Source organism: Leucopleurus acutus, assembly GCF_964270905.1.
Source record: "Leucopleurus acutus genome assembly, chromosome: 1".
NCBI classification, from domain to species: domain Eukaryota; kingdom Metazoa; phylum Chordata; class Mammalia; order Artiodactyla; family Delphinidae; genus Leucopleurus; species Leucopleurus acutus.
Window position 1 is genome coordinate 193,628,409 of NC_139142.1, and position 13,523 is coordinate 193,641,931.

The 13,523-nt window shown below is 37.4% G+C and overlaps 1 protein-coding gene across 1 annotated transcript in view; it reads left to right on the top strand.

The window, feature by feature from the left end:
- Positions 1-12,589: 12,589 nt before the first annotated feature.
- The window catches only part of MYO3A (myosin IIIA), a gene marked incomplete at both ends in the record, with an annotated part of 170,181 nt that continues 169,247 nt past the window's right edge, over positions 12,590-13,523 (top strand). Inside the window, one exon of the mRNA XM_082839748.1 lies at positions 12,590-12,757. Coding sequence (XP_082695874.1) covers positions 12,590-12,757 — 168 coding nt within the window. The remainder of the gene's footprint in view (positions 12,758-13,523) is intronic.

The following is a 13,523-nucleotide window of genomic DNA, read 5'->3' on the forward strand; positions in this document are numbered from 1 at the left end:
AAGCATTACTCTTTAGAACTGAAATCATCTATCACTGAACAGCGAATTTCTTTTTTTTTTTTAAATAAATTTATTTATTTTATTTTTGGCTGCGTTGGGTTTTTGTTGCTGCATGCAGGCTTCTCATTGCGGTGGCTTCTCTTGCTGTGGAGCATGGGTTCTAGGCACGCGGGCTCAGTAGTTGTGGCGCACGGGCTTAGTTGCTCCGCGGCATGTGGGATCTTCCCGGACCAGGGCTCGAACCCGTGTCCCTTGCATTGGCAGGCGGATTCTTAACCACTGAGCCACCAGGGAAGTCCTCAAATTTCTACTGTGGACTTTGACCTGGTTTGTTTCTTGACTCTTGCATTTACCAGCATTATGACCTTAAAAACTCTCTAATCTTCAGTCTTCTTTTCTGAAAATGGGGGTTATAGTAATGCCTTTCTGAAAGGGTTTCTTATAAGTGTTAAAGTTAAATGACATAATGCATGTAAAACTATAAGCCCTGTAGGTACCTGGCATCTGATAAACAGTCAGAAAAATGCTAGACATTGTTGTTATCTGTTTTTCCTGATGTCCCAGGGTGATTGCATCACGTGGATAGGTTCTTGTTTATTGGCCATTTTTAACAAAGAACACAAAACAAACCTCATGTAGAAGTCACAGGCTGATATTGGCATAAAGGCTGAATTTGGCTGAATTTGCTATTTATTTGGGTCAGCTTGGTACTTTAAAATAACTGACTACTTTACGACTATTTACCAATGGTTTGTAAAATTTACGTAAATTCCCAGAGTCCTCGCTTCTCCTGAAAAACAAGAGGACCAGGCAGGGTGGGGCTTGCAGCTGGCAGCGCTGCAGCCAGGATGTGGCCGCCACTTTGGATGGGGCACACACTTTCCACTTTGCCACGCTGCCTCTACTCCCTGCTTTTATTTCATCCAGGCGTGCTTCACTCATATATTTTACCTCCTTTGTCCCTGCAGACATCTCAGTTTGTGATTTGTGACTCAGAAGATGTCCCTTACTAATTTGAACAGGTAATTGTGTGGCCAAAACTATAACCCAGCTTGCATCCTTGAAAAAGGAGGCGAGTCATCCTGTATTACAATTTACGAAGCATCATTTCCTCATAAAACTCATTTGATACTTAGGTCAACTCTGAGAATTAGTTCAAACATGCATTATTATTCCATTTTACAGCTGTGGACACTGAAGTTTATAGGTTTGTACCAAAACTTAAAATCGTGTTTTGATGACTTAAAGTTTTTGGGGTTCTCACTAATGCCACTTTTTAAGTAGGGGGAAATTTTCTAGGAATTGATAGCCTTTCTTTTGGTTCTAGTGTTTAAGCACGTACTTTTATCCCAGTAATTGCAGAATGAGAAAATGAGTGGTGGAAAGCAGAATACATGGCTAGAAGTATATAAGTAGACCTTGTTTCCCTTCTCTACAAAATGCTTTTAAGCAAATTGAAGGGAATAAAACATGGGTTATGGCTCATTCAAAGCAGACCATACATATAACTGGACAAGGTCTGTTTTAAACCAAACTTTATTGCCTGTGTTATTGGAAAGCTGGAAGGGATGTGTGACCGATTCATCTGGTCTGTAGTTCAGTGAGCCCAGAGATTTCTGTGAGCCTGTGTTTTAAAGTTCTGTGAAAAAGGAAATACTTGAAACTTGCTTGGTGATTCAGCCTGGTGTCTCTGGAAGGTGAGTTTACCTGGCAAACTCACTTTTCTCTAGGCTGCTTTTAACCAGCAAGGCTTTATTGATTTCATAATCATACCAGGAGAATAATCTACACAATAAATTAAAATCACGCACAGTTCATTTGTGGGCATAATAACTGATGATATGGGACTATGGCTGAGAGAAGTTCAGCCAGCCATGCACGTGGTTGGGGAAGCATCTCGGCAAAGACTACAGGAGGTCCTGCAGCAGCGAAGAGTCTACAATGTTCTAAGACTTGTCAGAAGGCAGCTAAGGCTGCAGTCACTGTGAGTGGTGAAGAAGAACATAGGTTGAGTTTAGGGAGGTCAGAAAGGATCCGAAGGACATGGTAAGAATGTGGATTTTGAAGGATTTTTAGCGGGAAGATAATGTCGTCCAGCTTCTGTGTTGAGATCCTTCTGGCTGCTGTCTGTGGAGAGAGACAAGTTCTGCAGCTGCCCTGTTGATGTTCCAGGATTTCTCTTTCATCACAGACAGGGGCTGCTTTTGACTCTAACTTAAACCATATGTGATGCAGTTTAAACAGCTTGGCAGAAGTGCATGCATAACGGGAAGGATCTTCCAGTAATATTCTACAGAAAAAGTGAGAATCGCAGTGTTAAAATGTTGCTTAGTTTTGAATAAAGCCGCTTGCTACTTAGTGTGTTTTCTCTCATGGGTGAATTGCATTTTCATTGAGAAATGGCGTTCTCTGTCTATATTTTGGAAAAGTTAGCAATTAAGCTGATTAAAGTTTGTGTTATATGAGAAGAGAAAATGTGCTCGTGTTCACTTATGAAGCAATTATCCCTAAATTGGGTTTCTAGCCCATTCTACTGATAAATTTGATCATTACCTCTAAAGTATTAAAAGATACTTAGAGAGAGTGATTTTCTGGTGTTTAAGAACTTAACGTACTCTCCTTAGTGATTATATGAGTTAGGAATTGAGTGTTAAGAGTTAGAGTATGAAGGCCCATTAATGCAAACATTCCAAGAAAAATAACTTATTTTTCTATTCTTTCCTTCTCTAATATTATTTCTAGGAAGTTGTCCATTTAATCTGTTTTTAAGTTTCTTGATATAAAATTATATCCTTTTATGATCTTTTTAGTCTCTGCTGTAATTTGTTAGTCTTTTATCCTTAGTACTGTCCATCTGTGCCGTCTCTCTTGTTTGGTTTTTTCTTGATCAGTCTTGATAGAGGCTTGTCTATTTTTAAAAAATTCTCTTTGAAGAACTATTATATTTATCAATCCTCTAATCTGTCTTATTCTTTTTCTGTAATGTCTTTCTTTAATTTCAACTCATATCTTCCTTTTTTCTACACTTTTTGCTTTTATTTTGTAATTATATAATTTTTAGCTTTTCTTCCTTTGTAATAGAAAATTTGAGGCTGTTTTCCTCTGTGTACTGTTTCAGTTGTATCCCATACATTCTCATGAGTAGTATTTTTATTATTATTCAGTTCTAAGTCTATTTTAAAATGGTCATTACATCTCCTCTTTGGCTCTTAAATTGCTCCTTTTAAAGTATCCAAGGGTATAGGTTTTTAAAAATTTATCTAATAGTTGTTGACTTCTTACTTAATTACATTGCAGTCATATGTGCTCAGGAAGCGTATTCATTATTAGACACAGGATTTCATGTGTATTCAGGATATCCATTCAATTTTCTTTGTTAATTGTTTAAATTTTATTTATTCTTAAGAACCTTTTTCTCCACTTGACCCAGAAATCACTGGCAAGGTGTGTTAAAATCTCCCACTAAAATTGTGACTTTCTCCATTTTTCTTTGTATATCTTTCAGTTCTTATTTTACGTATTTTGGGCCTCTGTTTTGAGCTTTTATATTTTCTTGGTGAATTAAGTCTTTGATTATTATGTAGTGATCCTCTTTACCTCTAATAAATATTTTTCCTTAGAGTACATTTTGTCTGATGTTAATCTAGCCACATCACTTTCTTTTGTTGAATATTTACATGGTACCATTATTTTATTTCCAGTCTATCTCTGTCTGTAGTTTATGTGAATCTCATGCAAACAGCCAGAAGCTACCGGTTTCTGTCTTTTGACTGGTGAGTTTGGTCCATTTACAATTCTTGTGATTACTGACATATTTATAATTCTTTCCACAGGGCTATCTTATGACTTCTATTTCTTCTGCTTTTTCAATGCTTCCTTTATTCTTTTTTCCTGAGTTTTTTGATTGAATGAGTTTGTTAATATCACTTTTTCTCTTTTAATATTATGCATAGTATTTTGAGGGTCTAGTGTTTAAGTATTTGACATTTATATCTTAAAGTCTGAAGTTACTATTTCTAATTGCCTCTTTAACTATATGAGGAACTTAAGAACATTTTAAATTCTATCACTCTGCTTTTGATTGTTATTGTTCATTTTTGTCTATTATTGTTTCTTACGGTCAGTGTTAGTTTAGATTTACACACATGTGTAACAATTTATTTACTGTTTTTGGCAGTTGAGACCTTCCTTGTGAGACCATTATCATTCTTCAGAGACATCCTTTAGAAGTTCTCTTTCTTAGGGGTCACTGTCATTAAACTCAATTTTTTTTTTTTGGTGAAAAATATCTTTAGTCTGCCTTTGATCTTGAAGGATACTTTTGGATAACAGTTATTTTAGTTCAGCATTTTGAATATTATACTAATGTTTTCTATTGAAATATCAGCAGTCACTCTAATTGTTTCCTTCTATGTGTAATATATCTTTTCTATTCAGTTGGTTTTAAGAGCTTCTCATTGTCTTTGGTTTTCTGTAGTTTCATTGCAGTGTATCTGACTGTGGATTTTCAAAAAAATTTACTGAGCTTCCTAAATTTGAGTGTTTATACCTTTCACCTGTTTGGGAAAACTTCCAGCCACTGTCTATTGCTTTTTCTCCATTCTCTCCTTCTCAAACTGATTAGATGCCTGTTAGACTGAATCAGTCAGGAAAACAGAATTAATACCAAGTAGTTCGACAGAGGGAATTTAATATGGTGCTATGGTCTGAATGTTTGTATCCTCCCCAGATTCATATTTTTAAATCCTAACTGCCAGGGTAATGGTGTTGGGTATGAGGCCTTTGGGAAGTGATTAGGTCACAAGGGCAGAGCCTCATGGATGGGATTAGCATTGTATAAAAGCGACCCCAGAGAGTGAGCTCCTCCCTTCCACCATGTGGGGTTACAGCAAAAAGACAGCTGTCTAGAAAGAAAGTGAACGCACACCCAACACCACATCTACCAGCACCATGATCTTGGACTTCCTAGCCTCTAGAACTGTGAGAAATAAATGTTTGTTGTTTATAATCCACCCAGTTTATATTGTTTTTGCTAGAGCAGCCTGAACAGACTAAGACATATGGGGGATTAGTTACAAATGTTTTAGGACAGGGGTCCCCAACCCCCAGGCTGCACAGCGGGCGGGGAGCGACAGGCTAGTGAGTGAAGCTTTATCTGCCACTCCCCATTGCTCCCCATCACTCGTGTTACCGCCTGAGCCATCCCCAGCCCCGTGGAAAAATTGTCTTCCATGAAACCGGTCCCTGGTGCCAAAAAGGTTGGGGACCGCTGTTTTAGGGTATCTGAAAGCCAAATGGGACCATGAGGCAAACTAAAAGTTAGCAGTAGCGAAAAACTGTTGTCATGCCTCAGGCTCTAGAGTTACAGCAAGGAGATAGTCTTACCAGAATTCAGAAGCTGAGGCCATCTAGAACCATGGCAAGTCTGCTCTACAGGAACAGGGACTGCTGGGGAGATACAGCCACTGATGGAGACATCACAAAACCCAGAGGAAGCAGAGGAGAAATATCCTCCTACCATCCAGCCTCCTGCCTGGCACTCTCACTGGCAGCATCTAGCAGGGGAGGAAGCCAGTGGGACAAGGAGTTTGGGAAATACAGTTTTGAGATGTCAGCCCCCAAGATTCAGGACACAGAAGGTCATGCATGGATCTGAGAGCAAGCAGACCATTCTGCTCTCCCTTCCATATCTTTCAGTTTGGCTCTCCTGTTTTTCTTTACTTTGTTTCCCTGTACTACATACGGAGTAATATTTTTATTGTGGTAAAATGTACATTACATACAGTTTACCCTTTTAACCATTTTAAAATGTGCAGTTCTGTGGCTGTAAGTACATTCATGTTGTTGTACAATGATCACCACCATCCACCTCCACAACTTCTTTTATCTTCCCAAACTGAGACTCTACCTGTTAAGTAATAATTCCCATTTCCCTTCCCTGATCTCCTAGCAACCACAATTGTACTTTCTGTCTGTGAATTCGGCTATTCTGGGTACTATGTGTAAGTGGAATCATACAGTATTTGTGACAGGCTTTTCTTTTCACAACACATAAGGCCTTCTAGGCTTTTCCATGTTGTAGCACGTGTCAGAATTTTCTTCCCTTTTAAGGCTGAATCACATTCTATTATATGTAATAAAACATTGTATTTATCCATTCATCCACTGATGGACATGCAGGCTGCTTCCACCTTTTAGCTGGATGTACAGATAGCTCTTTGAGACCCTCCTTTCAGTTATTTTGGATATATACCCAGAAGTAGAATTGCTGGATCATGTGGTAATTCAGTGTTTTTCTGAGGAAGCACCATGTCATTTTCCACAGCAGTTGCACTATTTTACGTTCCCACCAGCAATCACAAGAGTTTCAATTTCTCCACACCCTGAACAACACTTGTTTTTTGTTGTTTGTTAATAGCCATTTTAATGGTTGTGAAGTAGTATCTCTTCATGGTTTTGATGTGCATTTTCCTAAGGATTAGTGATTCCATATGCTTATTGGCCATTTGTATGTATCTTCTTTGGACAAATGTCTGTTCAAGTTCTTTGCCCATTTTTAAAATTAGGTTATTTTGTTGTTGTATTGTAGGCATTCTTCATGTTCTGGATATTAACCCTTTATCAGATATAGGACTTAAAAATATTTTCTTCTATCTTGTGGGTTGTCTGTTCGCTCTGTTGATGGTGTCCTTTGAGGTACAAGAGCTTTTAATTTTTATGAAGTCTAATTTATCTATTTTTTCCTCTTACCTGTGCTTTGGTGTCAGATTCAAGAAATCACTGCCAAATTCAGTGTCATGTAGCTTTTCCCATATATTTTCTTCTAATTTTTATGGTTTTAGCTCTTATGTTTAGGTCTTTGACCTATTTTGTGTCAGTTTTTGCATGTGGTGTAACATGAGGATTCAACTTCATTCTTTTGCTTGTGGATTTCCAATTTTCTCAACACAAATTGTTAAAAAGACTGTTATTTCCTCATTGAATGGCCTTGACAGTCTTGTTGAAAATTACTTGACCATATATGTAAGGTTTTATTTCTGGGCTCTCTGTTTGATTCCCTTGGTCTATGTGTTTGTCCTTGTGGCAGTAAAGCACTGAGTTGATTACTATAGCTTTGTAATAAGTTTTGAAAGCAGGAAGTGTGAGAGACCTTTAACTTTATTCTTCTTTTTCAGTATTGTTTGGGTTATTGGAAGTCCTTTGGATTCCATCCGATTTTGGGATGGATTTTTTTTTCTATTTATGCAGAAAAATCTCATTGGGATCTTGATAGGGAGTGCATTGAATCTACAGATTGCTTTGGGCAGTACACATAGACATCTTAACAATATTATCTTCCAATACGTGAACACGACATGTCTTTACATTTCTTTGTGTCTTCTTTAATTTCTTTCAGCGTTGTTTTGTAGTTTTCACTCTACAAGTCTCTCACCCTTCTTGGTTAAATTTATTCCTAAGTATTTTTTTGGTGTTATTATAAATAGAATCACTTTCTTAATTTCTCTTTTGGGTTCATTGTTAAGTGTATAGAAATTCAACTGATCTTTGCATGTTGATTTTGCATCCCATAACTTTCCTGGATTCACGTATTAGTTCTAACAGCCTTTGTGGATTCTTTAGGGTTTTCTACGTATAAGATCAAGTCACCTGTGAATAGAGATAATTTTATTCTTCCTTTCCAAGTTAGATGCCTTTTATTTCTTTTTAATAAATATATTTTATTTTTGGCTGTGTTGGGTCTTTGTTGCTGTGTGTGGGCTTTCTCTAGTTGTGGCGAGTGGGGGCTACTCTTTGCTGCGGTGCGCGGGCTTCTTGTTGCGGTGGCTTCTCTTGTTGCGGAGCACGGGCTCTAGGCGCGCGGGCTTCAGTAGTTGTGGCATGTGGGCTCTAGAGCACAGGCTCAGTAGTTGTGGTGCACGGGCTCTAGGCACGTGCAGGCTTCAGTAGTTGTGGCACGTGGGCTCAGTAGTTGTGGCTCATGGGCTCTAGAGCACAGGCTAAGTAGTTGTGGTGCACGGGCTTAGTTGCTCCGCAGCATGTGGGATCATCCCGGACCAGGGCTCGAACCTGTGTCCCCTGCGTTGGCAGGCAGATTCTTAACCACTGCACCACCAGGGAAGTCCCATATTTCTTTTTCTTGATTGCTTGCTCTGGCCAGGACTTCCAGTACTATGTTGGATAGAAATGGCAAAAGTAGGCATCCTTGCCTGGATGATACTTACAGAGTATCTCCTGTGTGCCAGTCATGGTTTTAGAGTCTTTGGGATACATCAATGAATAACCTGGATAAAATTTTAGCCCTCGTGGGGCTTACATTCTATAGCATAGAAAAAATAGTAAATAAAACATAATAAACAAGAAATAATATAATGTGCAAAGAGGTAATAAGTGTTATGAAAATAGAGCAGGGTAAGGGGGACCAAGAGTTGGGAGGCAGGATGGAGTGGAGGACAGCAGCTTGAGATTTTAAATAGGATGGTTAGGGTAGGTCTTATTGAAAGTTGATGGCTGATGTAAGACTTGGAGGAAGTAAGCCATGTGGCTTTCTGGAGAATGAGCATTCTAGACAGAGGGAAGAGACAACCCAATGAGAGATCATCCTGTGTATGCTGTGTATTAGAATGAGCCTGCAGGCAGTCTGATTATTTTAGTAAAGAAGAATTAAGTGCAGGTTTACAAAAGCAGTCAGAATAATTGTTGAGATGAGTGTTAAGATCCTGAAGTAAGACACATTTTTATTGTATTGTGGTCTTTTTTTCTATCATGAGAAAAACCTCAGTAGCTCAATATATAATAAATCAACTAAAAAAGGTGATTTTTCCTTTTAAAATGTAGCTTTGTAAGTACCTTTTCAGAGTTATGGTAAATACATAGATCAAAATACAGTATATATATATATGTCAAAAGTAATTCTTTAGATTACATGATCATATAATTAAGAACAATTATATGTTTTAGTTTTATGAGGTAGAGAATTATTATTTTTTATTCTTTGGGTGCTGAAGACTAGAAAAAATACAAACATTGCTATGTTGAATGCAATTTACTGTAATCATTAAATAGTTGTTTACTAACTGTGACATTTTATTTTATTCTTAAAGAATAAACAACTGTGTATTTGAAAAGTGTAGTTTAGGAGTCATAAGGCTTGTTTCTATTCTAATTCTTGAAATTCTTTACTGTTTAATTCTGGGGAAGTCTTTTTAGTGTTCCTTTGCCTAAAAGTTTTGTTTGTTTTAAGTGGGACTTAACTAAGTGCATTCAGTTTCCAAAATGGCTGTGCATTTGTCATTTTGTGATTATTGTTTTATAATGTAGCAGTGCACTGCTTTAAATATTTGTCTTATTATGAACTGTTAAAGAGGAAATTCTATTTTAGATAAATTCCTGTTCTTGTTTAATGTCCAGCTCTAGTACTGCTAATTTCTGTATCTTTTCATGGTACTTCAGAATTAATTGCTTCTTCACCTGGGCGACCATAGCACTTCATGCCTATTTCTGTTACCTATCACTTTTCATAATATAGTTACATATTTATTTATCTATCCACAAGTTACCTATCTTTGTATCCCCAAAACTCTAAAATACGTTGCACACATTTGGTGTTCAGTCGATTTTAACTGAATTCATATGCCTGTATATTTAAAGACCAACAGTTAATCCCTAATATTAAAACAGCAGAAATTAAACTAGTGTTCAATAACATTGCCACTGAAAAGGCAATATTCCATAAAATGAATGGTTTTCCTGGTTGAAAACTCCTACTTCAGGCATTTAATAAGATTTAATTTGGTCTTTTGGTCTAAATTTTACCTTATATGGATGGCATAAATGCTTATTTGCATGACTCAGGTAGCTAGATGTAAAAAGTAGTTATCTTGCGACTGATTATGAAATCACTAAAGTGGATGATTATTACTGATTACCTCCTACTTGTTTCTTTGCATTTCGAATCAAAAGCACAAATTTCTTAAGGATTAAATGTTGTAAGAACTATTCATAAGTGTGTTTTTATGTAGTGATGTAAGCACTGTTCATAAGTGTGTTTTTATGTAGTGGTGTAATTTTCAGCAGGCATTCATAGCCATTTAACGGATGACGTCCCCTTAAATATAATGAATCAGAATATGATCCTTATTTTGTTTAGATTTTCAAATTCTTTTCAGCTCCTCCTAATCCTTATTTCTCTCTCCCATTTAAAAACTTTTTTGGAAGAACCATATTGATTCACTTATTCTACAGCTATGTATTTAACATCTACTATATGCCAGGCACAGAGTGAGGCATTGTAAGATTTGTAAGTGCACAAGAGAGATAAGATCTCAGTTCTCAGAATTAACAGGTAAACAAATAAACATTGGCCCATTTAGCGAGCATTTACTCATTGTCTGCAATGTGTTAGGCATCATTCTGGGAACTGTGGATACAGCGGTAAAAATAACAAAGTCTGTACCCTCTGTAGCGTACATTTTGATGGAGGAATAAAATACACAGGGAAGACATTTCTAAAAATGTTATATTTGAGCTGAGATATGATGGATGAGATGGAACAGAAGAAAAAGACTGAGGCCAAACAGCAATTACTGATGATAAATAGAATGAACTCGTGTTTGATGCATGTTGGTTTGTAGTTTCTGAGATAAGATTAAGTTTAGTAATGCTTCCATTTTGTTACTTAATTATTATTATTATTTTTTTGCGGTACGCGGGCCCCTCACTGTTGTGGCCTCTCCCGTTGCGGAGCACAGGCTCCGGACGCACAGGCTCAGTGGCCATGGCTCACGGGCCCAGCTGCTTCACGGCATGTGGGATCTTCCCGGACCGGGGCACGAACCCGTGTCCCGTGCATCGGCAGGCGGACTCTCAACCACTGCGCCACCAGGGAAGCCCTGTCACTTAATTATTAAATGAGGGCGTCAGTTGGGAAATTTTGTGGGAGGCGACGGACAGCAAAGAGGGAACAATTTGAGGAGAGAGAAATTTGAGGACACAGATCACTGTGAAATAGTTGATCACCCCGGAGAGAAGAGAATATACAAACCAGGGAAGTGCAGTAGAATTGCTGGGCAGTATTGAGGGTCTACTTGCAAGTTTCTTATCCTGAATTTAAAGTGAAACGATACAGCCTAGTTGTGTGGTTTTCTCTAGCTACAGGCATAGGTGTGAAGAAGATGCAGAGTTTAACCAGAGTTGGTTTCTCAACCCCAGGAGACTGGTGGTGGAGAAAGAGAAGAACAAGAGTGCTGAGGGCATTTGCAAGGAAGTTATAATAATTCAAGCTGTAGAATTTATGCTGGGGAAGGAGAAAATGAAGAGGGAATGAAGACTGAACAGATCTGATGGATATAAAGAAAGCGAGGAATCAATGGATTGGTGGATTAAATGAAGTTGAAAGTTGTGCTCAGACAAGTGAATTTCATGGGCTAATATTAGTATGTAATATTAACACATTTATTAATAGATGTGTTTCTATGTGTATGCATACACATACAAGCATAACTGCATCAACTTTTTTTTTTTTTTGGCATCAACGTTTTAACATCAAAAAGAGGGAGGCCAAAAGAGGGAGGTTTTGCACAGGTAATTGAAAAATTCTGAGGACCACTACAAGTTCTGGTTTCTCTTTCTGTTCCTTTTTTTTTTCCTTTGTAATTTTATAGAAATGGTTGAATGTAATATAAGGGGAACATGAAAGGCTAAAAGCTTTACTTGGGAGATCTTATCTTAGGTTATGTATAAAATCTCTTTAAAAATCACTTGACCTTATTGGCCATATTCTCCTAATTATTTCAGCATTGTGCCAGGTGCTGGGTGTACAGTCATATCAGGTCAAGGTGGGTTCAGAGTGGTCTTGGAGTGCAGAGGTGGGCACGCAACCCGAATGGGATGGAGAGTGGTCACCTTTGGAGGGAATGACATCTAAGCTAACATCTGAAAAGATAAGTAGTAGCAAAGAAACCACAGAAGTGGGAGGGAATAGTGTATATGAAGATCCTCAAGCAAGAAAGAAATGACCTGAGGGATCCCAAGTGGCTGGTTTGTAGTGTCTGAGGGAAGAGGTGTTGAGACATGAGGCTAGGAAATTAAGCAAGGGCCATATTTTAAAGGACCTGGTAGTTTATGTGAAAGAAATTTCATCCTAAAAGCAGTGGGGGACCGATCATTGGGTTTTTATTTACATAGACCAGTGATACAAAACACAATCATTTTAAAGTGTGGGACTTGCTTTGATGGAGAGGTGGAATTTTATCATCTCTAAGGTTCATATAAAGCAGTAAATCAAAATGATTTAAATATGTGCCTCTTACTTTAATCTGAAAATAATTAGTAGCAATTAAAGTGGAACTGTGTTAAACATGGAAAGCCCTGCTTACAAAGCATTATTAAACTCATATTCATTTGTTTGCAAAAAAGAATTGAAATTAAAATTTTTCCATGACTCTCAGTACATTTGGTTACTGCTATGTATTTTCCATATCAGTGAAAATATTAGATAATTTCCCGTGAGTTTATGTGTGCCATTTAATATCACCAATCAAATGTAGATGAAACTCTGTGCTTTTTCTCTCCAGTGATTTAAACTTTTAAGATGCTTCCATTAATTGGAAAAACAATCATCTTTGATAACTTTCCCGATCCTTCTGATACATGGGAAATCACTGAAACAATCGGCAAAGGAACTTATGGAAAAGTTTTTAAAGTGTTGAATAAGAAAAATGGCCAAAAGGCAGCAGTCAAAATTCTGGATCCGATTCATGTAAGTCACATTGGTTTTTTTTTTTCCTGTTGAGTAACTTTAAAAAAATCTGTATTAAACAGTTAAAAAGTCTCTAGGTATCTTATCTTGATTTATTTATCACAATGTCAGTTACAATTTGAAGAAAATGTTTTAAAAAAAAATCTACTTGTTAGAGGTTCCTTGTTTATATGCTTAACATATATAATAAGGTACAATAAATACTTGATATAAGAATAAATATGTAATGCAAATAAGTATATAAATAATACAACTCTCAACAGCTCAACAGTTGATTTAATATTATTTTAGATTTCAAAGTGTTGTCAGAATACAGATTTATGGGTCTAGAAGTAATCCTAAAATATCGTCTATACCAGATCTCCTTTTCTTCCTGTGTTCATTTAGGCTTCAGGCAGAATTCCTCTTATTCCAAACCAGAAATATTTTTTAAATTAAATTTCATTCAGAAAAGGGAAGTTAATTTTCAGGTTTACTTAAATGTTTCCAGAGCAGAAATGATGTTCCTTTATAACCAGGGTGAGGTTCCTTGTGAAAAATTGAATGTCCTGGTCCGTCCACATGGCCTCTTTTTCAGCAGTGCCCCAATGGGCTCCTCCTTTGCTTTTATGGGGAAATCCAGTTGTGATGAGGGAAACTCGTCTTTCTTTGCCTTTAAGAGCATGAGGAGATGGATGAGATTCTTCTTTCTGGGAGTGAGAGCTGGACATTGGGGAGCATTTTCAGCTACTGGGACATACGTAGCTCTCCCCTAGCACCTGGGGGG